The sequence below is a fragment of the Passer montanus genome, unplaced genomic scaffold, assembly GCF_014805655.1.
Source record: "Passer montanus isolate IOZ18808 unplaced genomic scaffold, ASM1480565v1 scaffold76, whole genome shotgun sequence".
Taxonomy (NCBI): Eukaryota; Metazoa; Chordata; class Aves; order Passeriformes; family Passeridae; genus Passer; species Passer montanus.
In genome coordinates, this window is record NW_024372813.1 from 1701408 (window position 1) to 1727721 (window position 26314).

Below are 26314 nucleotides of genomic sequence, written 5' to 3' on the forward strand. Positions count from 1 at the left end.
GCCAATGTTTGTGCTCAACATGGTGCAGTGCAGGCACTGGGGCACAGAATCATGGCATGGTTTAGGCTGGAGAGCATCTTTAAAAGTCTTCTAGTCCAACCCCCTGCCACAGGCGGGGACACATTCCACTGTCCAGGTTGCTCCAAGCCCTGTCCAGCCTGGCCTTGGACACTTCCAGGGATCCAGGGGCGGCCACAGCTTCTCTGGGCACCCTGTGCCAGGGCCTCACCACCCTTATTGTAAAAAAACTTCTTCCTCATATCTGGTTTAAATCAACGCTCTTGTATTTTAAAACCATCGCTTACTGTCCTATAACACAGGTCCTGCTAAAAACTTTGTCACCATCTTTCTTGGAGGCCTTTAGGCACTGAAGGGACTCTTGGGTCTCCCTGGATCCTTCCCTTCTCCAGGTGAGCACCCCCAGCTCTCCCAGCCTGGCCCTGGAGCAGAGGGCTCCAGCCCTGAGGGTGTCTGTGACAAGACCAAGGAGAGGATCCCAAAATCCTGGGCATCAGCAGCTGGTGACAGTGAAAACACTTTCCTGGGGGCCTCATCAATTCCCCACCACCTTGGCCTGGATCTGGTGAGGCACCCAGGGCCTCCACAGGGCACAGGGGGAAGATGGTGGCCACGCCACACCTGGAGCAGCCGCTGCCCAGCCCGCTCCCTCTCCCGGAGCATCGCTTCCCCGGGGCCGCGCCAGCGGAAGCACTCCAGCGGGGTGCCGCAAGCCCGCGGCTGCCGGCTGGAGCGGCGGGGGGGGGCGGGGGGGGGGGACCGCACGGCCCCGCACGGCCCCGCCGGGACACGGCCCCGCCGGGACACGGCCCGGCCCCCAGCCCCGAGGAGGTGAGCGCAGGGATGCGGGAATGAGGCGGCGCAGGGAGAGCGGGGGGTCCGTGTGCCCGCAGGTGTGTGCGCGCAGCGCGGACAGCCCTCCGCGGGGCACTGCGGGCTTTGTGGCCTTTTGACGGGGCTCTCCCGCATCTTTTCATCCTTTTGGGAGAGCGTCGCTGCGTGGAGGGGATCTCCCACCGCTCGGCATGCTGGCGTGGGGGGTGGGTGATCCTCTGCTGCTTTGCATCTTTCCGGTGAGGCGGGGGGGTTCTTGCGGGGGAGGCGTTCTCCATCCCTTCACATCCCTCCGGTGGGATCCTCCATCCCTTCACATCCCTTCGGGGAGATCCTCCATCCCTTCGGGGGGATCCTCCATCCCTTCACATCCCTTCCGTGTGATCCTCCATGCCTTCGATGGGATCCTCCATCCCTTCGCATCCCTCCGGTAGGATCCTCCATCCCTTCGGTGGGATCCTCCATCCCTTCGATGGGATCCTCCATCCCTTCACATCCCTTCGGGGGGATCCTACATCCCTTGACATCCCTCCGGTGGGATCCTCCATCCCTCCGGTGGGATCCTCCATCCCTTCACGTCCCTCCGGTAGGATCCTCCATGCCTTCACATCCTTTCAGGGGGGTTCTTCCGTCCCTTCGCATCCCTGCGGGGGAAGGGCCGCCCTGCATCCCCGTTTTGCTGCATCCCCCCCAGCTTTGCACCGTGCCCGGGGGCGGGGGGCTGTCCTCCATCCCCTCGCATCCTTGCTTTGGGAAGGGGCTGTCCAAGCCGCCTCTCATCCTTGCGTGGGGGGTCCCTGCACTTTGCAGCTATTCACGGCCGGGGTGGGGGCTTCTCCACGCTCTGCCCCTTTGCCGAAGGGAGGGGAGGGGGCCAGGCTGCTCCGCACGTTGTCTTGTCGGGGGGTGGATCCCGGCAGCGCTTGGCACATTTGCTCCGCGGTGCTCCGGGGCTCTCTGCACCCTTGCTCTGGGGAGGGGGCTGTGTGCTGTCACTTCGCATTCCTGCACGGAGAGGGAGGGGGACCCGGCTGCTCTGCACCTCGCACGGGGGCGGGGGGCTTCACCTGCCATCCTGGGGAGGGAGGATCCTTCGTCTTTACATCACTGTGGGGGAAAAGCTGGGCCCACGGCTGCCTGTGCTCCCACAGCCAGCGCAGGGCAGGGCTCATCACCCCCGGCTGGGGAACTGGGGGGGTCCGGGGGGCTCTGCAGGCCGGTGTGAGGCTGGGGACACAGAGGGGACAGCGCTGAGCAGGGCACAACCCGGTGTCACCTGTCATGCGTGCCTCCCCACTGCTTCCCATCCTGGTGTCCTCCCAGGGATTCGGAGCCCCGCTGGGTTCAGAGCCCCCCGGGGACCCCCCCAGCCCGGGGCACCCCCGTGGGCACAGCTACAGGGGGGCTCAGAGCCCCTCAAAGCTGCGGGCCTGGGCCTCCACACTCGGTGATTCAGCTACTTGCAGGGAGCTTTCATTCTATCGCTTCAAGCTGGAGTTCTTGCTGCCTCGTGGTGGTGGCAGCGCCATGGATTACCTGCGGACTGAGATGCTTTTCCACGGAGTTTGTGGCTGCTCTGTGTGGCCGGCACGGCGGAGCCGGTGGCTGAGGAGAGGGTGGCTCAGCGCTGGGATGAGCTCGGGAATGGCAGGATTAATAATTCATCTTCCAAACTTCGGCGTGCCAAGGCACACCCCTCACGCTGCAGCGCAATGCCTGGGTTTTAAAGGATTGCTGGTATCGTTTTATTTTTTAAAAAATGGTGTTTGGTGGTGTTTGGGTGTGTTGGTGGCCCCCAGGGTGACAGGTCGCAGGGCTCGGTGAGGAGGGCAGGGCGATGGCAGATCAGCCCGGCACAGCCTGCTCTGGCAGGCAGAGGGTTAATGTGCACCGGCTGTGCTGTCGCAAACGCAGAGCAGGAGAAGGGAGAAGGGCTCTTCCCCGGAACGCTGTGATGCACTCAGACCCCAAATGTCCGCTCCCTTTCCCGGGAGCTGAAGCCCACGGAGAAAACTGGAGATGAAGCATATTTTGCTTTGAGCTGTCATCTCCCTTGGCCCAGTTCTGAACCAAAGATGCTCATCCTCCATTTTATGGCGGATGACAAATCAGCCGCCGATGCCAAGATCTTGACAAGTTACGAACAACAGCCCTCGAGCCAGAAGTGTTAAGAAATAAAAAAAGAAAAGCAAGATCGCTTTTTCTTTTTTTTTTCCTCCTCCTTTTTTTTTTTTGCAGAGCTGCTCATCCAAAAAGACACCCTCTGAGCTGCGCCCTGCGGGAAGAGCCGCGGCATTTCTCCCTCTCTGAGCAGCGAGGCTGCAGCCAGCTCCAGGCTGGCATCTGCCCCCTCTTCCCCACACCCAGTTCTGTAGGGTGCACGTCCAGCACTGGTGGGAGAAGCCAGATGGACGCTCTGGGGAGCACAGGCAGAGCCCAGCCCCGCAGGGAGCAGCCTGGGGCTGGCTGGGAGCGCTCTGCTCGGCGCCTGGAGATGCCAGCCCTGCCTGCGGCTGTTCCCAAAGGCAGCACAGCTCTGCAGAAAGCCCCTCGCTGCTGCTGGCCGAGGGTTTCCCCGGTTTATCAAAGCGCCTTCTATGCTGGGGAGAAAAAGGCTGGTTTGTTCAGCAGCGTCCTGCCCGCACAGCCCAGCAGCGAGCGAGGGAGATCCTTCTGGTAATGAGCTGGGCACAAAAGGGAAAAAAAGCTGTCATTGAAGATTTTCCTTTGGTGATGGAGTCATTAAAAACAACACATGATTCCTGGGCCAGCAGGGATCTCTTGCAGCCAGAGCAGGGCTGAGATGTGCGCTGTGTTCCCACAGCCCCTCTGCAGATCAAGGCAGCGCCGCTGCTCCCGGGCGTTGCTCGCACAGGAGCAGCCCAGGGGTGATGGACGAGGCTCGTGCATAGCTTCACCCACAGCTTTCCCCCTCCTTTCTCCCTTCAGCATCAGGGTGTTGGGATGGATGCCTCTTTTTTTGCATGGATTTTGTGTGGATACGGATACTCTGATCTGTTTCCACAGCAGAGACAGAGCCAAGGGTGGATGGGGAGGACCTGGAGAAGTGGCCCTCAGCTCCATGGCCAGAGCCAGGGGACACTGAGGGCTCCCCATTTCTGAGAAATCAAACAACAGAACCCAAACTCCATGTTAACTCAACCCCAAGGAAAGCTGCTGCCTGAAAATCCACTTGGCAGATGGGGTTGTTCAGCCTGGAGAAGAGAAGGCACTGGAGAGGCCTCAGAGCCCCTTCCAGTAGCTAAAGGGAGCTTATCAAAAGGAGGGAAAGGCTTTTTTCAGGGGGAAATAGTGATAGGCCAGTGGGGAATGGTTTTGAATCAAAAGAGGAGAGACTTAAATTAAAATTTAGGAAGAAATTCTTGGCTGTGAGGGTGGGCAGGCCCTGGCACAGGGTGCCCAGAGCAGCTGTGGCTGCCCCTGGATCCCTGGCAGTGCCCAAGGCCAGGCTGGACACTGGGACTAGGAGCAGCCTGGGACAGTGGAAGGTGTTCCTGTCACGGCAGGGGGTGGGATGAGATCATCTTGAAGGTCCCTTCCAACCCAAACCCTCCTGTGATTTACAGCATTTGCTCTCACCTACCCTAAAAGAAACATCATTTAGCTAAAACTCCTCCAGGAGCTGTTTGTTTTAAACCAGACTCACAGCAGGACGAGGTTTCTGTACTGACCCCGGGGTAAGGAGGCAGCTGCTTTTATGGCATCCTCCTAAGCAGGGCCGGGGCTGCAGAGCCCAGCCCTCGGCACTGGAGGGGCTTAGAGACAGCCCAGTCAAGTGCTGCTCCTGGAGCTGAAACATTTTACAGCAGAAGGAGGGGGAAAAATCCCCCAAACCAAACCACCAACGGCGGCATTTACTAATCAAGCTCCCGAGGAATATTTTTAGCTGTGATTTAGCGTTGTGTTGCACTTTGCTGTGAAGTGTTTGCTCGCTGGAGCTCCCGGCTCTGCCGTGGTGGAGCTGGCACAGGAGGAGCTGCAGAGGGGCTGGGGGACAGGGGGGACAGCAATTCCCTGTGGGACACAGGGCACGGATCTGACTGGCCAGGGAGCTGTGCCCCATGGCCACCCCGACACCACCCTCTCCTCTCCCCTCTCCTCTCCTCTCCTCTCCTCTCCTCTCGTCTCCCCCCTTTGGCAGCAGGGTCTGGCTCTTCCCCAGCTCCACCCAAATCTGTTCCTGGCTGGCAGAAAAATCCCTCTGTGCCACCCCGGGCTGAGACCTCTCCACTCATTTCACAGCAAGCCTTGGCCCTGGTTTCCAGCCTCCCCGGGCTGATATCCTGGGATGGGGGACAAAGCCACCATCCCACACCCTGGGGCTTTCAGAGTCCCGGGGTTTTCCCACCTGATGCTTTGCTGACCCCGCAGTGGGGCTGGGATGTTCCTGTGCCCCAGGCCATTGGCAAAGGCAGGCTCCTTTGGGATGCAGGGGTTCAAGGAAGGGGCAGGCAGTGGCAGTGCTTCTCCCATGCCCAGCACCCCCAGTGCCACCCTGAGGATTCACTCTCACTGAAGCCTTGCCCTCTGCTTTGTTTGGAGTGAGGGGAACGCTCGGGATCCAGCTGGTTTTAATATATTTAATGAACCTTTGGACAGCAGCTCTGGAGCCATGGTCACCTTCCCAGGGAGCAGTGACATTTGTCATGCTGCTGGTGCTCTCAGGCATTTGGGCTGCCAGCAAATGAAGAAGTGGTGGCAGATGCATTCTGTAAATTAGAGCAGCGAGTCCTTGCGGTGCGGCTCTCGCTCCATTTTGTGGGAGGTAAATCAGCAGATCTGGCCCAGCTCTCCCAGGCAGGCTTTCCCTGCACCACAAAGAGCCACCTGCACACTTCTGCCTGGCTCAATTTCTCCTGAGACAACAAAACTCCAGCCCCTGCAGGCTCTGCTCTCCCCATGGCCCCCACTGGCAGGAAAGAAGGAGTTTAGGGCCACCTGAGCCAGAGGCTGCCCCCAGCCCTCTGTCCTCTGCAGGTTTGTCCTGTTGCTCTTTGAACCATCCCACGCTGGTTTCCACCACGCTGTGGCAGAGCTCCACAGATCAACACCTTGAGAAGCTGCTGCTTTCACACCTTCCACCTATTTCTGGCTGCTCAGAAGCATCACACACCCCCAGATCCTTCCCAGCCCTCTTCTCTCCCAGATCCATCCTGCCAAACTCCACAAGATGAGCTCCTTCAGGCACCTGCAAGCCCCACTGAGTGCCAACTCTGCCTCTTGTCTTTTCCCTGACTTCACATTCAGGGATTGTGTTGCTCCTTTCACTATTTCAGGACTGCTTTGTGCCTCCCTCCTGCCCCCAGCCCTTCCTCACCCCTCCATTCCAAGGGTTCTGCACCAAAACAGGGTCCTGAGCAGCCACCACCAGAGAGATGTGGCACTTCTTGTTTCATATTCATTACAAACTTTTTTGTTCAAGGTTAATAGGTTTTTCAACATCACTGTTGTTTTTTTCTCTACTCTGGCTCCTGGCATCCAACCAAAGATTTGCTGCCTTGCAAAAGCCTCCAGTTCCTGGCAGTGTCTGCTCCTCAGGGCTCAGAAGGACCCCGGGAAGCCCAAATGGGGAAAGAGCTTTGATTGCAAGGGCTGAGCAAACAGACTGCCCCAAAGCTTGGCCTAGAACTGAGCTTAGGGCAGGGCTGACCCCAGCTCCCAGTCTTGAGGGTTTGCTTCACCACACACACTCACATCCTCCCCAAACCCAAGCTCAGGGCTGACTGTCTGAAGAGTGAAGGAGGTTTCCCTCCTTCCTGCTGCTCCATGCACCCCTGATCCCCTCAGAAACATTGGAGGTGCCTCGTTTGCAGCTGGTGATTGCAGCTTGGGCATCCTTCCCCCAGTGCTGCCCACCTCTGCCATGGCTCCACTCCCACTCAGGTGTCTCCTGCAGGGATCACCCATGGAAAACAAAGCCCAGAACTGTCCTCTGCTCCACCACAGCTCAGTGAAGGAAGGTGGGAGCCAGGACTCCTCTCCTTTCTCTCTCATGCCACACCAAGCAGGGCTCCAGGGCTGCAGGTGCCAGGCACTGACCAACCCAAAATCTGCCCCAGGGATTAAGCAGCACCTGGGAGATCTGTGGCCACCAGGCTGTCCTTCCTTGCAGGGCCACCAGAGCACAGCTAGTCCTTCAGGCCACTTTGGATCTGCCTGCAGGGCTGTAAGTGACAGCCCAGGGGGACAGAGTGGCTTTGGGGGCACGGAGGGGATGAGGGCACAGTTATGCACGTGGAAAGCTGTTGCAAAGAACGTAAGGAGCAATAGCTGGACACAGAACCCCTTTTTTTGGACTGTCTTACAAAATGAGAGCTGCTTTTCTACCCTGATGGATCCAAGCTGCCAGATGCTGGTGCTGCTGAGGTGAAGGATAACATCTGGAAGGAGCCAGCTGCAGGGGTCACCCCTGGGCCAGCAGCTGCAAGTCCCAGCCCAGCCTGGTCTGCAGGGACAGGGGCAGCTCTTATTGCCCTGAACTCTGGGACAGCAGGGCTGTCCTCAGTGCTGCCAGCACTGCGTTTGGGGTGCTGCTGGCACTTTGTTCCTTGGGGGAAATCAGCATCTTAGGGCACCATAAACAGCTCATTTCTGTCCTCCCCTGCCTCACAGCTCAGCTGGCTGTGATTCCCTCCCAAGCTGCACCACTGGGTTTGGGAAGCAGGTGGGGAGCTGGTGGGTGTCTCCCCTCACTTGTGGCATTTCCCTGTACAGGATTTAGAGCTATTGGCTCTTTCCAGTCACAGGGAAAAGCTGAGTGGTGGGAGAATCCCCACAGTGCACCTGAAACCTGAACCAGCCCCTGGCTGGTCCCGTTTCTCCTGCCTTCACCCTCCAAGAAATTCCTGCTGAGTTTGTGGCTCCCATTTTCCTTCTACATCCTGACCCCACTTCCCACTGAGGGCTCCTGGCTTCCTTCCACCCAGGAGAGAGTGAAATCCCATAGGCTTTAATCCATGTAAATGACCCTAGAGCCTGCAGCCAGACCATCCCTGCCCTTGGAAACCTCTTCCTGAAGGTCTGAGGAAAAGATTTTGCCACCCAAAATCACCCCCTTGAAGTGCTGGAAATGACCTGTGACACCAGGAGGAGCAGGAGCAGCGCTGGGCACAGCTCAGCATCCCCTGCTGAGGCTCAGTGCTCAGGGTTTGTGTGCAGCCTCTTGGTGGGTGAGCAAGGTGTGCCAGAGAGGACAGAAATGAAGAATGGCCTCTCTGGGGTCATGTCCAGAGATCTGGACTCGGGACAGGCCTAGGGATGATGACAGGTTTTAGGTGAGCAGACAGAGCTTTGGTGCTGCTGGTGCAGCAGGTTGAGAGAACTCTTGTCAGGGGAGGCTGCCCTTGGGTTCTGATCCCTCCATTAACTGGGGGGTTGGAAAGCAGATTTTCCTGTGATTTGGTCAAAATTTCCTTTACGGGCTCTCCTTGCATAAAAATGTGCCAAACTCCTCCTTGGTTCCTTCTGCTCTGAGCCTTGTTTGGCCTCTTTGGGGTGAGATTAAAGGGATTTTCCTCCTCCAGGGATGCCCTCCCATGGCACAATCCCAAATGCTGCCATCACACCCCTCACCCACTTTCTGCCTCTCTTCCAATCTGTCCCTGCTGGGAAGTTTCAAACCACAAAATCCCTTTTTTCCTTTCATTCTGCTGCAGGGGGGCTGCGGGCTCAGGTGGCCCCGGTTCCCCCCGGGAATTTGTCCCTGTGCAGGGACAAAGAGCCCCGGGAGGCAGGGCTGTGCCCAGTGGCTGTGGCCCAGAGGGATGCTGAGAATGGCTCTTTGTTCCTGTTCCTAATTGCCGGGCCCAGCAGCTCGTTAAGGGCTCTGCCCCGTGCCCTCCGGTCCTGGGACGTGCCAGGGCTCAGCCTCTGAGGGCAGGTTTGGGGGCACACACCAAACCAGCTTGGGGTGAAGCTGCCTCAGCTCCTTGCTCAGCCTGGGGGGCTCGGGGTGCCCAGGGAGGGGAGGGGGCTGTGCATGGCCGGAGCAAGCGCGGCACACAGGAGCGAACAGCCGGCAGCAATCTCGATTTTGGGGAGGCGGGGGCATCACCACATGGGTGAGCAGTGGCTCTGGGGAGCACGGGGGGACACAGAGCCCCGGCAGCCCTGCGGAGGGCTCAGCGCCCGGTCCCTCCGGGCACAGCCCAGCCCTCGGAAAGGCTCCGGGCTCCTCTCGGGGGGAGCTGGGATTTGCATTTGAAAGCAGCGGAGGAGCTGCTGCCGCTGCTGGGAGCGCTGGCCGGGTGCTGGCAATGGGGAACTGTTCTGTGCAGCGCTGCCGGGGCCAAAACATGGGAGCTCTGCAGATCGCTGGGGCAGCAGCGCTGGCTGCGCTCACGGCGACCGACGGAAGCTGCTGCTCCCCGCTGCCAGCGTTTTGGGAACGATGGGGCGGTGGGGATGTGAAACGGGGGGGTTCTGCTCTCGGGAATGCTGCTGGTGCTCTCTGGTCCTTATCAGCCCAGCCACCAGCTGGGAACTGGCTGAGCCCCGAGGCTCTCGTGGCACCCAAGACCCCCTTGTGTGAGCCTGTGGGGTGGCTGCCTGTCCGTGTCCCTGTCCCAGGGGCTGTGTCCCAGTCCCAGGGTCTATGTCCCTGTCCCAGAATGTGTGTCCCCGTCCCAGAGTCTGTGTCCCTGTCCCAGAGTCTGTGTCCCAATCCCAGGGGCTGTGTCCGCATCCCAGTCCCAGGGTCTATGTCCCAGTCCCAAGGTCTATGTCACTGTCCCAGAGTCTGTGTCCCCATCCCAGTCCCAGTGTCTCTGTCCCAATGCCAGGGTCTCTATTCCAGTCCCAGGGTCTCTGTTCCAGTGCCAGGGTCTGTGTCCCAGTCCCAGGAGACACCACCATGGATAATAAGTGCTCCTTTTCTGCCTCTTTGCCCAGCCTGTTTCCCACCATTCACCCTTTACACCAGCGAGGTACCCTGTCCCCAGCACCCCACAGCCCAGGGTGCCCCTCCTTCACGCATCCCTGCAGCTTCATGTCCCTGCCCCAGGGGCTGTGTCCCAATCCCAGGGTCTGTGTCCCAGTCCCACAGTCTGTGTCCCAATCCCAGGGTCTGTGTCCTAGTCTCAGGATCTACGTCCCCGTCCCAGAGTCTGTGTCCCCATCCCAGTGTCTCTGTCCCAATGCCAGGGTCTGTGTCCCCACCTCAGTCCCAGGGTCTGTGTCCCCATCCCAGTGTCTCTGTCCCAATGCCAGGGTCTCTATTCCAGTCCCAGGGTCTCTGTTCCAGTGCCAGGGTCTGTGTCCCAGTCCCAGGAGACACCACCATGGATAATAAGTGCTCCTTTTCTGCCTCTTTGCCCAGCCTGTTTCCCACCATTCACCCTTTACACCAGCGAGGTACCCTGTCCCCAGCACCCCACAGCCCAGGGTGCCCCTCCTTCACCCATCCCTGCAGCTTCCACAGGTGCCCTCAGTGGGGATGAGGCCTTTGGGCTCCCTACATCTCCTTAAACCCTGTAGAAAACAAACCATCCCCAGTTCAGGGGGGGGACAGTGGAGCAGGGGACACCAGAAATGCTGTGGGGCACCCAGAAATGCTGTGGGGACACCCAGGGATGCTGTGAGGGCACCCAGAGATGCTATGGGGGCACCCAGGGATGCTGTGAGGGTGCACACAGGAGCTGTGGGGGCACCCACAGATGCTGTGGGGCACCCAGAGATGCTGTGAGGGTGCACACAGGAGTTGTGGGGGCACCCAGAAATGCTGTGGGGACACCCAGGGATGCTGTGGGGGCACACAGGAGTTGTGGGAGCACCCACAGATGCTGTGGGGCACCCAGGGATGCTGTGGGGGCACACAGGAGTTATGGGGGCACCCAGGGATGCTGTGGGGCCATGCAGGGAGCTGGGATGAGCTGGCCACAGCAGCTTGTCTCAGTGCAGTGTGTGCACAAATAAAACCCTGGAGAGGCTGCAGTGAGCTGGAAATAATGGCATTACAAGCGCTCCCTCGCTTCTCTTTGGGCTGGACGAGGCTGGTCGGGGCCAGCTGAAGGGCTGCAGCACGGGGCAGCTTGCTCCTGCTTTGAACAGCTCTGGGAAAGGACACAAAGGGTGCCACAAAGGTAGGGACAAAGTCCTCACCTCCACCCTGGCATCTGTGTGCCCACAACACCCCAAGGATTGCACCCCCCGAGTGATCCATGCCCTGCTTGAAAATCCTGCTGTCCCTGCCGTGTCCCAGCGGGGCAGGAGGAACCTCCTGGAGAAGGCTGAGGCGGTGTGGGGGGACAGACACTGGTGGCAGCCGTGTGTTTTGATTTCCCTTCCTCTCCTCTCCCAGCAGAGGTGTGAGGGCTCGCCATGCCGCTGGTGAAGAGGAACATCGAGCCCCGGCACCTGTGCCGGGGGGCCCTTCCCGATGGGGTGACGAGTGAGCTGGAGTGTGTCACCAACAGCACGCTGGCTGCCATCATCAAACAGCTGGGCAGCCTCAGTAAGTCCGGGCACAGCCACCTGGTGTGGGACGGCACCGGGGTGGCACCGGGAGGGGGCTGGGGTGGCAGTGGAATGGCACTGGGATGGCAATGGGGTGGTGCTGGGATGGCACTGGGATAGCACTGGATGGCACTGGAATGGCACTGGGATGGTGCTGGAATGGCACTGAAATGGCATTGGATGGCACTGGGAAGGGGCTGGGATGGCACTGGGATGATGCTGGGATGGCACTGAAATGGCACTGGAATGGCACTGGGACGGCACTGGGATGGCACTGGAATGGCACTGGGATGGTGCTGGGATGGCACTGAAATGGCACTGGGATGGTGCTGGGATGGCACTGGATGGCACTGGAATGGCACTGGAATGGCACTGGGACGGCACTGGGATGGCACTGGGATGGCACTGGAATGGCACTGGGACGGCACTGGAATGGCACTGGAATGGCACTGGGATGGCACTGGAATGGCACTGAATGGCACTGGAGTGACACAGTCACTCCCACCAGTTTTAAACCCAGAGAAACAGGGGTTGTGTGCGAGCCATGTGCAGACACTCCTGAGTGAGAATTATCCAGCTTGTTGAAAATAGGAGGATCGTCCTACTTTTTAATTTTTAAAAAAATTATTATATATTTATTTATTCATATAATTTTATAGAATTAATAATTTCTTGAATAGATTGTTGTTATTATTAATTATTTTCTATTATATATTTATTATATCTTTTTTATATATATGTTTGGTTTTGGGGGTTTTAAAGTTATTTTTATATATTTTTTATATCTATTTATTTATTTTTATATATATATATATATATGTTTGGGTGTTGGTTGTTTTTTGGGAGTTTTTTTGGGGTTTTTTTGTTTGGTTTTTTTTTTTTGCCAAGCTCAAAATGGGGACTTGGTGACATTTTGAGACCCATTTTCCTCCCATAGCTGGTCTGTGCAGTGGGGGATGGAAAGTCTTCAGGAGCCCCTTGCCTCTCTCCACTTGGCCACAGATAGGAAGGCCAGCTGAAGATCTAAAATACCCCAAGCTACTATTTTTTAAAGTTAGAGCTTTTTGAGGAAGAGAGATCTCTATCAAAGGTCTAACCCTCAGCTGTCTCCCTGCCCTGGGACTGATCTCAGCAGGAAAGGGGCAGATGAGAGCACTGCACACACCAGCATGAAGGTTTAATGGGGGCAAACTATTTCATGCTGAATATCCACTTAAAATAGAGAGAGAAGCTGTTCAGGCCCCCCTCTTTCACACACCTCCAGAAGTAGATTCTGCTCTAAAATACTCCCAGAAAAATAAACCCAGGGTGTAGGGAGCTGCTGGAAGTGCAGGGGCTCACACGAGCAGCACCCACGTCTGCTCAGGCTTCCTAGTCCAGGGAAAAGGGAATAAAATGTGACAAGGCTGGTGAGTGCTCTGAGGGGGTTTGAGAGTGCCCTGATCTGGGGAACTGTTTGAGAGGTGGGGTTGGAGGAAACCCTGAGGATGTGGAGAGATGGGATGGGATGGGATGGGATGGGATGGGATGGGATGGGATGGGATGGGATGGGATGGGATGGGATGGGTGCTGTAGCCTACAGCTATCAGGAATGCTCTGCCAGATACTTCACTCAGCTCCATGACAGGAATAACCCTAATAAAAAGCTAAATAATCCTAAATAAATAACCATAAATAAATAAGCTGTTGTAGGGATGCACTGAGAGATGCAGGATAAAGTGAAACAAATTGCAGATCCTCCCTGCTCTGGCACTGTCCCCACTGCCCTGCTCTTGGCTTTCTACCTGGGCTGATTTCCCCAGGTCATGTTGTGTGATTTTTGGTCATTTTTTTGGTTGATCTGTCCTGATGGACCATGGGGCTCCTGGGGCACTGTGAATGTTCTGTACCCCAGTGGGTGCTGCTCTCTCTGGGAAGGGGGGCTTGTTTGGGCTCCCCTGCCTCCTTGCATCACTTTGGGAGAGGATGAGGCTCAGCTCCCAGAAACCCAGGCTGGGGAGAGCACCCACAGAGCCAGTGTGAGCTCCAGGGATGGGCTGAGCTGGGCGAGCCACCTCTGTGGTGACAGGCGCGTTGTCCCCTGCCAGGCAGGCACGCAGAGGACATCTTTGGAGAGCTGTTCAACGAAGCCAACAGCTTCTACATGAGGATGAACTCACTGCAGGAGAGGGTGGACCTGCTGGTCATCAAGGTGACGCAGCTGGACTCCACCGTGGAGGAAGGTGAGAAGCCAGGGCTGGTCTGGGGTGATGTCCAGACGTGCTCTCAGGACCAGACCCTGCCACGCCGTGCTCGGCGGGCTGAGGCCACCCCTGCATCCCTTGTCCTTCCTGTGCCCCCCAGTTTCACTGCAGGACATCAACATGAGGAAAGCCTTCAAGAGCTCCACGGTGCAGAACCAGCAGGTGGTGTCCCGCAACTCCATCCCCAACCCGGTGATGGAGATGTACCAGCGCTGCGACAAACCCCCGCCCCTCAACATCCTCACGCCCTACAGGTATGGGGCACGGCTCCCCCTGGGGCCCCGAGGGGTCCCTTCCATGAGAAGGATCAGGAGTGCCCCCATTTGTGTGCTGTGGGATGCTTGGGATGTGTCCACAGCCCGCAGGTGGTGGCTGCTGTGTTGGATGTGTCTGTGGTGGGGCAACAGCTCATGGCCACGGTCATCCCAAAGCCCTTGGGAATGGGAGCAGGGGGTCTTCTCCTGTGGCTTGTAACCCTCTCCCCCCACTTCCCAACCCCTAGGGATGACAAGAAGGATGGCCTCAAATTCTACACCGACCCCTCCTACTTCTTCAACTTATGGAAGGAGAAGATGCTGCAGGCGACAGAAGACAAGAGGAAGGAGAAGCGCAGGCAGAAGGTGGGTGGGGCAGGAGGGGGACCAGGGGGCAGGAGCTGGGAGTGCTCGGGACCTGGGGACAGCCACCTCCTGGTGCACCCTCCGTGCTCCCATTCCCTGCACTGGTGCATCTCACAGGGCTGGGTGACGCTCCCCAGGGGCTGCTCCTGGTCCAGGGAGCCGGGCTGGAGGTGGAGCTGTGGCTTTGTGTCCCCGCAGGAGCAGCGGCTGGTGGAGGACTCCACCCGGGAGGTGAAGAAAGTGAGGAAAGCCCGCAACCGGCGCCTGGAGTGGAACATGATGGCGTATGATAAAGAGTTCCGGCCGGATAACAGGTTCTCACCATCCCCCTATCACATGGCATCATCGGAAGGATCACTGTCCCCAGATAATAGGCAGGTTCTACCTCCTACACCTTCAGCTCACGGCTCTCCTTTGCTTTGCTCTTCCTCTCCGTCATTGCGGGGGACGTGTTGCCCACAGCAGGGTCGGGGTGCTCAGCTGTTAGCCTGTGGATAGCTGGTGTCCCCAGGGTGTCATCCTGGAGCTCCGGAGGAGCCTTGGCACTGGGATAAAACCGGAGCACTTTCCGTTTCGCACCTGAGGGAAGAGAGTGGCTCAGCTCTGTTGTGTCCTCCTCCCCTCTGCTCTCACTCTGCTGTCTTGTACATCGATATTTTCATGGCCTTTTCTTGTTTTGTCGTCTGAACCCCAAAATACTCCCGAGCTCACCCCCGAGCTCCCTCAGGAGTTCAACAGCTGGCTCTCCCTGTGTGCAGGTCCTACGCGTCGGACGCCGCCGACCACTCGTACCCGGCCAGCCCCAACCACCCCGCGCAGCTGCTGGCCCCGGCGGCCCACCTGGCCCCCGCGGAGCACAAGGAGGGGCTGGCGGCCACCAACCCCCCCGAGCACGTGTTCCGGCCGGCCGCGGGCAGCCGGCAGAACAGCCTGACCCGCCTGCAGCAGCCCCACGCCCCGCCGCCCCCCGAGGCCGTCCTCAACGGACCCAGACCGCACCTCGTCAAGGATTACGGGTAAGGTTCAGCCCGTGCGCTGCTGGAGGGGCGTCCAAAGGAAGGGGGGCTTGGTGGGGGTCTGACCCCCCGTTTCTGGGCTGATGGAGCAGGGGAGACCTCCCCTGCAGCTTTCATGGTGCATAACTGCTGGTGAGAGGCCAAATCAGTCAGGAGTGCTTTTGGGGTAATGTCATGCCAGATAAGGGGGCAGGGTGGATGGAGGGTTTGCCCCTGGGGTGTTGCCTGCTTTCCACCACTGCATTACCCATAGCCCATCCCACCAGCAGAGCTCCACCACCCTTCTGGCTCTGGGACAGCGTACCCGGCCAGCCCCAACCACCCCGCGCAGCTGCTGGCCCCGGCGGCCCACCTGGCCCCCGCGGAGCACAAGGAGGGGCTGGCGGCCACCAACCCCCCCGAGCACGTGTTCCGGCCGGCCGCGGGCAGCCGGCAGAACAGCCTGACCCGCCTGCAGCAGCCCCACGCCCCGCCGCCCCCCGAGGCCGTCCTCAACGGGCCCAGACCGCACCTCGTCAAGGATTACGGGTAAGGCTTCAGCCCAAAGGAAGCGGGGCTTGGTGGGGGTCTGACCCCCCGTTTCTGGGCTGATGGAGCAGGGGAGACCTCCCCTGCAGCTTTCATGGTGCAAAACTGCTGGTGAGAGGCCAAATCAGTCAGGAGTGCTTTTGGGGTAATGTCATGCCAGATAAGGGGGCAGGGTGGATGGAGGGTTTGCCCCTGGGGTGTTGCCTGCTTTCCACCACTGCATTACCCATAGCCCATCCCACCAGCAGAGCTCCACCACCCTTCTGGCTCTGGGACAGAGCTTTCATTGGGGTTCAGAGCAAACCAAGCCAGAGTGGAGCCAGCTGGGTGCTGGGATGGGTGATGGGTGATGGATGCTGGATGGGTGATGGGAAATCCTTCATTCAGCAGTGCTCTGGCAGCCAGGGGGGCCAGGTGTGCCCTAGAGGGCATCAGGCCCAGCACCACCAGCCAGGCAAGGCAGGAGATTGTCCTGCTCGCTGGTGGAGAGGTGTCCAAAGGAAGGGGGGCTTGGTGGGGGTCTGACCCCCCGTTTCTGGGCTGATGGAGCAGGAGAGACCTCCCCTGCAGCTTTCATGATGCAAAACTGCTAGTGAGATTGTCCTGCTCCATCTGCGCTGGGGCGGTCTCACCTTGAGTACTGGGGGCAATTTTGGGCACCACAATATAAAAAAGACATTGAGATATTAGAGAGTGTCCAAAGGAGGATATGAAGATGGTGAAGGGCTTTGAGGAGAAGCCTGTGAGGAGTGGTTAAGGACATTTGGCATGTTCATCTGGAGGAGAGTGAGGGGAGACATCATTGCAGTCCACAAATTGCTGAGGGGAAGCGCAGGGGCAGATGCTGATCTCTTGTTTGTGATGACCAGTGACGGGACCCGAGGGAATGACCTGAAGCTGTGGCAGAAGAGGTTTAGGTTGGATATCAGGAAAAGATTCTTCCCTCAGAGGGTCGTGGGGCCCTGAGCAGGCTCCGCAGGGAATGGCCCCAGCACCAAACCTGCCGGAGCTCCGGGAGCGTTTGGACAGAGCTCCCAGGGGTGCCCAGGGTGGGCCTGCTGGGATGTTCCGGGAGTGGCCTGGATGACTCGGCCACCCCCGGGCTCTGTGCTTCCCGTGGCGCTGACCCCCGTGCCCCCGTCGCAGCCCGCAGCCGGTGCCCATGGCCGAGTACTTCGTGCCGCCGGCCCCGCCGCCGCCGCCGCCCGTCATCCCTTCGGCGCAGACCGCCTTCGACAGCCCCATCTCGGCTCCCCCCGCGCTGGCCCCCGGCTCGGCCGCGGCCCCGTCCTACGCCCCGTCGCCGCCCCCCGCGCCGCCCGGGCCCTACTCGGCCTCGCCGCCTCAGAGCGGCCCCCTGGNCGTGTCGGCCTCGCCCGCGCACTCCGCCTCGCCGCCCGCGCCCGCCGCCGAGCCGCGCAAGCCGCAGGTCCCGCTGATGCCCATGAGCGACGCCCGCAGCGACCTGCTGGCCGCCATCCGCAGGGGTGAGTGCGGGCACCCCGAGCCCCGGGGCAGAGCAGAGCTGGGGGGCACCGGCCGCACCGAGGGCAGGATGAGCGCTGGGTGGCCGCGGGGTGGGTGAGGGTGGCGGGGCCTCGCCGGGGAATAAAGGCAGGGTAAATACGCCCTCCATGGCTGGAGGTGGAGTGAAGCCCCAGGGATTGCTGGCGGCTCCCAGCGTGTGGCTTCCTCCCAGGCCGTAGTGGATGATGTGCTCCAAGGTCTCTCTCATTTCCCCTTCCTGCAAATCTCCAGGTCAAATCGTAAATTTAACCTTTCAGAAGGTTCAGTATCTTCAGGCTGAGTGGAAGCAGAGGAGGAGCTTTATTCTATCATAGATACTCATAAAATCCTAGAATGGTTTGGGATGGAAGAGACCTTAAAGCTCACCCCATTCCACCCCCTGCCCTGGGCAGGGACAGCTCCCACTGTCCCAGGCTGCTCCAAGCCCTGTCCAACCTGGCCTTGGGCACTGCCAGGGATCCAGGGACAGGCACAGCTCTGCTGGCAACCTGTGCGAGGGCCTGCCCACCCTCACAGGGAAGAATTTCTTCCTGACATCCAGTCTGGGCCCACTCTCTCCCAGTTTACAACCATTCCCTCTTGTCCTGTCAGCCCTATCCTCTCATCCCATTTAACTTTGTAACCACCAGAGCAGCCGCCCTCTTGTCTCAGCCAATACTTTCCAATGGGGGGGATGCTGCACACTGGGTGCACTCCCCCCTGAAACCCTCCCCCCTTTCCTGTAGGAATCCAGCTCCGGAAGGTCCAGGAGCAGTGGGAACAAGAGGCCAAGAAAGAGCCCGTGGGCAATGACGTGGCGACCATCCTGTCGCGCCGGATCGCGGTGGAGTACAGCGAGTCCGACGACGACTCCGACTCTGGCAACCTGTGCCAGGGCCTGCCCACCCTCACAGGGAAGAATTTCTTCCTGACATCCAGTCTGGGCCCACTCTCTCCCAGTTTACAACCATTCCCTCTTGTCCTATCAGCCCTATCCTATCATCCCATTTAACTTTGTAACCACCAGAGCAGCCGCCCTCTTGTCTCAGCCAATACTTTCCAATGGGGGGGATGCTGCACACTGGGTGCACTCCCCCCTGAAGCCCTCCCCCCTTTCCTGTAGGAATCCAGCTCCGGAAGGTCCAGGAGCAGTGGGAACAAGAGGCCAAGAAAGAGCCCGTGGGCAATGACGTGGCGACCATCCTGTCGCGCCGGATCGCGGTGGAGTACAGCGAGTCCGACGACGACTCCGAGCTGGACGATAACGAGTGGTCGGACTGAGGGCCCCGGGCTGGGCGGGCTCGGGGCTCCAGCTCTGCTCCAGGTGTGTGTGGGCACCTCCCCAAGGTCGCTGCCGGCGGGAGGGGGCCCCGCTCGGTCAGGAGCTTTGCTTTTACACTATGTCCAAAACCCTTCGGGCAGCAGCAGCAGCAGCACTGGTAGGATACACCTCGGAGGCAGTGAGACCAGAAATTAGCAGCACCTTCACAGTTAATGACTTCCAAAATTCTCTGAAGGCAGGTTAATGGGATTACTCCGGATTTGCACCTGGAGCAAGAGCGGAGACTGGCCCTGAGTGTGCTTTGTGGGAGAAGGGAGCCCCAGAGGCAGCAGTGCTTTTCCAGCTAAATATTAATTGTGATAACGAGAAGCTCCTGGAGAAGAAGCCTTGTTTGCACAGCTGGTGCCACCACGGGAGCCCAGGGGTGGGCTTGGGGACACTGCTGCTGGTGGTTCTGGGGCCAGGCAGCTCCAAAGGCTGTGTGTGGGCAGGAGCCTCCTTCCACCACGTTTAGTAGCAGTCACACCCCTGTGTTGTTGCTCCCTGGAAAATCATGGAATGCTTTGGGTTGGAAGGCACCTTTAAAGCCCATCCAGTCCAGCCAGGACTGGGACACCCTCCACCAGACCAGGCAGCATGAGCAGCCTGAGGTGTTGGTGACCTTAGCCTGTATCCACCCTCAGAGCTGGTTTTCTAGGAGCAAAGGGGAAAGGCAAGGCTGCAGTGGCTGGCAGGGAGACCCAGCCTTGTCTGGGCTTGTCCTGCCTTTTCCAGTGAAGGAGTAGAGATGTCCAGGGAGCTCCCACAAGCCCAGCTCTCCTTGGCCTTAGCATGCCACCATTTCAGTGTGATTTGGGAAAAAGTGAATCAGACAATCTGCTGCTTTCAGGTAAACTCTCAACTTGCACTTTGCAGCCCCACAAACTGTGCCTGTACAATTGAGATGAGGCACTGATTCCCCCTACCTGATCCTGCTCCCTCCCCTGTCCCAGGTATGGACACTGATGGAGGAGCTGGGTGACCAGCCCCTGTTTCAGCACTGAAAATACCTGTTTCAGCACTGAAAATACCTGTTTCAGCACTGAAAATACCTGCTTTCCCATCAAAACAGAGCGTGACCCGTGGAAGACTTTTCACAGAGCTACAAAGGAGGGGGCACGGAAGAAGGCAGAACAAAGGGGTGGGAAATACTGGAAATATCACAGGCAATAAAACCTGCAGAGGGCTGGGAGAGGTTCCCCACCTGTGGAAAACGGGCCAGGACCAGCTGTGGATTGGCCAGTGTGGTGTCCCCAGACCCCCTCTTGTGTTCCCCTGTATCACGAGACCCTGAACAGGCAAAGCCTGAGCTCTGTGCCCAGTTCTCTGCCCCTCCCAGTAGCCCTGCAGGTGATGGCTGCTTCAGCAGGATTTTGGCTATGTAGAAGCAGCCAGACCTGTAGAAGAGGTGGGAGGGTGTGGAGACCCAAATGCTGATGGTTAAATTCACAAAATCCTAGAATGGTCTGGGATAAAAGGGACCTTAAAGACATCATCTCATTCCACCCCCCTGCCAAGGGCACTTTCCACTAGAGCAGGTTGCTGATTTCCTGGGAAGTGCTGGTGTTGAGCAATGTCCCAAACATCTGCTCATTTGCCCCCAGTGACAAACCCTCATGGCCAGGTGTGGTGAACCCTCTGCCCAGCTGCTGGGAAATGCCCCAGGAGCCCTCCCTTCTCCTGAGGGGCACAAAATGGTTTCTTGTCCCTTGGATGTGACACCTTCCACACCCAGGCTGGGAGCTGTGCTGCTGAGTGGGCTTGAGCAGGGGTGCAGGAGGGATTTGGGATGTGGGATGTGGGAGAGGGCAAGGCAAGAAGCAACAGGATACAGGGAATAACTCATCTGCAAAACCCAAGGAGCAGGAGTGACCAGAGGAGCAGGGAGGCACCGTGCCCTGCAGGTGACCAGGGCATTCCTGGTGCACACTGAGAGCTCTTGATTCTGGTTTTGACCCTCTGAGATGCAGGGAAATGGCTGCAAGAGCTTTTTACAGAGCCCCTGCAGTGCTCAGGACCTGCTTTCCTTGGGAAGGCAGCTGGGGTTTGGCTGGAGCAGGTTCAGGAGGAGGCAGAGTAAAAATTCAGGGCAACAGTTAAGGTGGAGTTTCTGGTGGAGCGTTACTAACGTAGATAAAATCACAAAACCATGTGTAAGAGAAGAGAAATTTGGTTTATTTAGGAAGGGTAATAGCCCTTTGTGAGAGAGAGAAAATATCAGGGGCTGGTGGAGCTGCTCTTATCTCTTCCAGAGGTGGAGGGGCTGCAGAGTGGCTGTGGGGACCCAGCAGAGCTGAGGAGCCTGGGGAGGGGCTCAGGGACACAGGGGACATCCCTGGCTCTGTGATGTCCCAGTTCTGCAGAGCTGAGCCAGTCCTGGTGGGAGCTGAGGGCAGCCCAGTGCCCCTGCAGGACCGAGTCCCTTTTCATGCACCAGTTGCTGTGTGTGTCACATGGGGCCGTGCAATTGGGGCAGGGCTCTGTGGCTGTGTGGCAGGTCCTGTCACCTCACAGCACCCCTGCTGGCACTGGCAGCTGCCAGGATTGAGTGCTTGACAATCACAGGAAGGCTGGGAGGGACCCTAAAGGTCATTTGGGTCACTCAGGCCACATCTGCCCAGCTGGCAGCCCCAGGGGGGCAGGAAAGGCTCACCCCCATTTCCTCACACCACCAATGTCCCCAGTGGTGTAAGAGCCCCCATCCCAGCATGTCCCCAGGCATCCTGCTCTGCTGAGGGAAATCCCTGAGAGCACAAACCCAGCTCACGTTCCCAGCTGCAAAGCCAGCAGCACCACGACCTGCCAGCACTGCCAGCTGGTGGGACACATCCCCACCCTCCTCTTCAGGGACCAGAACTGCCATGGGAACCCTTCAGCTCTCTTGGTAGCAGGGGTGGGATTCCCCATCCCCACCCCAGAGATGTGTCTGGCTGGAGAAGTGCCCTCAGGGGGGTTTGGACACCCATTCCTGGTCTGGCCATGGCACACCCAGCTCCTGCCAACCCTCCCAGCAGCCCCACAGGGCAGGGAAGCACCAGGAATCATTCGGGTGGGATTGGACCTGCAGGATTTCCACACTGGAGCATTAACACCGCAGTCCCATGAGAGCCATTCCATCCTCAGTGCCTTCCCTTGAGGGACTCAGCCACGCTCCACCACCTCTCTTTGAGGCAGAATCACCTGCTTTTTGCTCAGGTGACCTTTGCAATCCAACAGAAGTGACACCAATTCCTTGGCTGCTCTGGGTGGTGCTGCTGGGAGTGTGCCACACTAATTAACACTGTCTGTCTGCCCCACATGCTGCACGCTCAGTGGTTTGTACATTTGTGCCTATTTCTGTACATTCCCCCCAAAGTAGGCCATGCTGAGTTACACAACCTGAAATGCTCAAATCCTCATGTGGGCTGATATAAAAGTGAATATTTAAGTATTTTATCTAGCTTGGCAGACATTAAAAAATACAATCCAGGTCACAGATGATTGAATTTCTCCTCTCTCAAGAGTGCCAGAATTGGGCTGAGGAGATTCTCCTGTACATTAAGGTATCGTGTTCCCTGCTGAAATATAGCAGTGGCATTTCATTGCCAAAGGATAATCACAGAGTGCCAAACATTTAATGAGTCCAACTGATCTCCTGAGAGCTCCTCTTTCCATTTTATCTGCTTCCCCCTACTTGCCAATTTATGGGCATAGATTAAAAATAATAAATATGGCTGTCAACAGCAGGGGGAAATATCCTGTGTCCATACAAACGGGGTGGGCTGGAGTCAGTGGAACAGTCAATGAGTAAATCTTGGCTCTGCTTGGAGATGTCAGTGGAAGGCTGTCACCCTTGAGGTCCCTCAGGAACCTCTTGGACATCCCAGGTGCGTCTGAAAAGGGACTTTAGAGGGAGCCCTGTGCCCGTGGTGCAGCTGTGAAGCCACCCCAGGGTGCAGGAGGTCCTCTCGGGGGGCTGGGGATGGGGGGAGCCCTGCAGAGTTCCCTCTGTGTCTCCCTGCTTTGGGGTGACCACTGCAGCTGGCTGGTGGCTCTCAAAGGATCAGTGGCCTGCAGGAGGAATGGATTGGGCAGTCTCTGGTTTCTAATTCCCCACCCAGGGAGGAGACCTAGAGAGGAGCAATCACCCATCCCACCAGGGCTCCTGCCTTTGCAGCTGTTCCATCTTGGGAAGGTTTTACTCCAGTGGCAAACTTAAGGCTGAACTTGGCTTCTTCACAGAGCTCTTTCCACACAAGAGCCCTCAAATTTCCTCCCAGCCTCTTTTCCACCTCTCTCCCTTCCCAGACACCCAACAGCCTGGACAGAAGCTTTGCAGACTCCCCTGAGCCTGAACTAACACCTCAGCTTTAATGACAAAAGGGAGTTTTGCTTGGAGGGAGGCAGGTGGTGACACTGGAGGTGGCATTTTGGAGGGGGCATTCCAGAGGTCCCCAGCTGGCAGGAATTCTGTGCCACTTCCTCGTGGATGGAGCAGGGACGGCCCTGGGAGGCACTCCCCGTGGTGGGATGCTGGCAAGGGGAGCACAGGCTGTTCCTTTCACCAATATTCCTGTTTTTCCTGTAGCAGTAGTTATTTAGGGGTAAGGTTTTCTCAGCTGGAATGTCACTTTACAGATTAAAAAAATAATAATAAAAACAAAAATAAGGGCAAGGAGTCTGTCCTGAGGAGTTTACAGTCTACAGCAAAGACCATGTAACCTGCACTGCACTTTAGAAGCCTCAAATGCTCACTCACCCATGAATTTCCCCTCCACTGGGCAGCAGCCCCCTGAGGGCAGCTGTCCCTTCCTTAGTGACCCCTGACCAGCCCCAGCCATGTCGCTGCTGGTGACAGAGCCCCCGGGGCTCTCCTGCCCCACTCCCCATGCAGAAGTGCCTGAGCAAAGCCCAGGAGAGCCGAGCCCTGCTGGGTTTGTCCCTGTGCCCCTGGGGGCCTTTCCCTGCTGTGCTCCCTGGGATGGCCACGGCTGGGCTGGGAGTGGTGCCTGGAGCACCCCTGAGTGACCCTCAGGGCTGTCACCAACCCTGGGACAGCCCCTGGAAAGCCTCCTCTTCCAGACACTCACAACCCAAACCCAGACTTTGAAGTGGTTCCATCTTTTTGAGAGTCAAAGGGGTTGTTTTTCTGTGTCAATCTGATTTTTCTTGGACAAACCCCAGGGTTTTTAGGCTCGCTCTGTCCAGCTCCACCTCCTCCAGGTGAAAAATGTGCCTGTGTTTTGGTGGTGGAGGGAATAAAAAACCCAAACCAAACCCCGGAGTTAAGGACTTCAGGGAGGAGGTGTTTGCCTCAAAACCTTCAGAGCTGTGCCCACAGGCAGGGTGGGACACGAGGATGTCCCCAGGGTGCTGTCACCACCCTGGTGGTGTCACCAGGCTGGGGCAGAGCCTGCAGCAAGGGCAGGGCTCCTGCAGAGGGAAACCCCAGGCAGGAGCTGCATGGACAACGTCCCCTGAGGGCAGAGCTGATGTGACAGGACCCAAAGTGGTGTCTGAATTACAGGCTGACAGGACCCAAAGTTGTGTCTGAATTACAGGCTGACAGGACCCAAAGTGGTGTCTGAATTACAGGCTGACAGGACCCTGAGGCCACCACAGCAGCACTGCTGCTTCACCCTCCCCTGGGCATCCTCCAGCAGGGATCTTCCCCACCTCTCCCTCCTCCCAGGAGCAGGATTAAAGCTCTTGCTGGTTGTTGTGAGCCCCAGTGGTGTGCAAGGAGCCTTTCCCTGCACGCTGCTACTGCTCAGTGGTAATTCCAGCTCTTGGTTCTGTATGAGCTTAAGAGTGCAGAGAGGAAATAAAAAGGCAGAAAGGAACCAGCCCAGCGTTTCAGGTTGGTCATGCTCACATCTGCCTGCACAGGAGAAACCTCAGTCAGGTGAAACCCTGTGCCAGGCCACCAAGGGCAGCAAAGAGGGGCTAAATCTGTTCTGCAGGTCAGTGTGGGACTGAGCTGTGGCAGGAAGGAGCTGAGCCAGGTCTCAGGAAAGTTTCTGGAGGTGAGGATGGAGAAACTCAGGTCACAGGGGCTCTGCCATGGCTTTGAGGGTTTAAGGCCAGAGGGAAGCTCTGGCCTTGTGTGCAGCCAGGGAGTGCTGGGGGTGCCCACAGGGCCTTTCTGGTTTGTAATTCTCCCTCATCCCCTCCCTGGGGCTCTGTCCCCCCAAGGGTGGGTTACAGCCCCAGGGCAGCTGCTTCTGCTCCCCCTTGGTTTTGGTGCTGAGCCTGAAGGAGAATAAAGATAAAATGTGCTGCAGAACCAGCACTGAGAGGAAAGGGTGTGAGCTCCCAGCTGCTTCTGCTGTATTTCAGTGGTTAGAAGGCAGCAGCTCCTCTGGACCATCCATCATCCACAGACTGTAGTGAGTAAACCATCAAGGTGGACAATTTAACATTTACCCTTTAACTGGGGGTAGCTCAGTTGAGAAATCTAAAAATAAAATGTAAAAAAAAAAATATCTAAAAATAAGCAAATTAAAAAAAACCAAACCCAACAACCCACCCACAAAACAAAAAAGCAAACAAACAGCTCACATGTGATTTCCAGAAGGATAAACTGTTCCCTTTCCATCCCTCAGACCTAGAGGGAAGGTCAGACACAGCAACACTTCCCAGTCAGTCAGCAACAGAATGAAGCAGGTGCCACCAGGAGCACTTCCAAAAACCCCAGGAAACTGGTGTTTAAGGAAAAGCAATAATCACATCACCCCAAGGCAGCAAGGAGAGGGTTTCCTGCCACTACAGGAGGTGCTTTCACCCCTGGAGGCCCCTCCCCAGCTCAAGAGTTTCAAATCCCATTGATTTTCACCTCTCACTGGTGCTGGTGCCATCCTGGTGCTGGGATTGCTCACTCCATGGAAAATCACTTCTTGCCATGGAAAAACCACAAAAATCTTGTGTTAAAGAGGGAGAGGACGTGGGGCCAGGGGCACTCTTGTGCTGCCCGTGGAGAGCTGCTGGTGATTTCCTCCTGGCAGCAGGAGCAGCTCAGGCAGAGCCCTGCCAGGGCTCCAAAATTCACAGCCATGAGCATCAGCACCCCCCTCACTGCTCCCCTCCAATTCAATTTTACACTGAGATGTTCCAGCTCTGTCTGTAGCTCTGGCTGGTTTTCCACAAATGGGGCTGCTCTTTCTGGTGTTTTTTTTGTCTCAGGTCAGAGCAGAGCAGGTAAAGAAAGCAAATCCCAGACTCCCAGAACTGTTTGGATTTCCAGTCTGGTTTCCACCCCCTGCCAGGGCAGGGACCCCTTCCACTAGACCAAGTCCCACCCCACCTGCTCAAATCCTCACAAATTTGGAGACCAAGTCCCACCCCACCTGCTCAAATCCTCACAAATTTAAAAAACCTTTTTATTCAAAGTGCATCTTCAGGGCCTTTTAGGGCTGATGGCTCCTCACCTTAAGAGACTTCCTTAATTTTGGGGCTGCCTGACTTGCTGGGGGGACCTGAAGCAGGGTGTGAGTTTGGGGTGACGCTGGGCTGTGCTGGCACCTTCCTCCCTCTGCCCCCAGCCACACGGAGGGCTGGCATCCAGAATTGCTGCTGGGAGCACCACGGGGCCAGGGCAGCTCCTGGTGACACAAGTGCCTTTCCTGGGGGTCCCTGTGGCCCTGCCAGGGAGCCTCCTGGGCTGGGGGGGGCAGGGCTCAGCTGGGTGGACACCTGGAGCTGCCCAGAGCCCGGGGGATCCTCTGGGATCCCTCCTTCCCCAGGAGTGTCTCGGGGAGCAGTTTTCACCCCGCTCTT

General features: G+C 57.7%; 1 protein-coding gene across 1 annotated transcript; it reads left to right on the top strand.

The window, feature by feature from the left end:
* The first annotated feature begins 782 nt into the window (after window positions 1-782).
* On the top strand, window positions 783-25863 carry LOC120512666 (wiskott-Aldrich syndrome protein family member 3-like). The gene is made up of 9 exons (XM_039731232.1): window positions 783-849; window positions 11174-11323; window positions 13413-13547; window positions 13669-13822; window positions 14071-14188; window positions 14387-14562; window positions 14947-15204; window positions 16879-17219; window positions 18362-25863. Exons 2-9 carry the CDS (start codon window positions 11191-11193, stop codon window positions 18517-18519), a joined length of 1473 nt encoding a protein of 490 aa, XP_039587166.1. The 5' UTR covers window positions 783-849; window positions 11174-11190; the 3' UTR covers window positions 18520-25863.
* The last annotated feature ends 451 nt before the right edge of the window (window positions 25864-26314 follow it).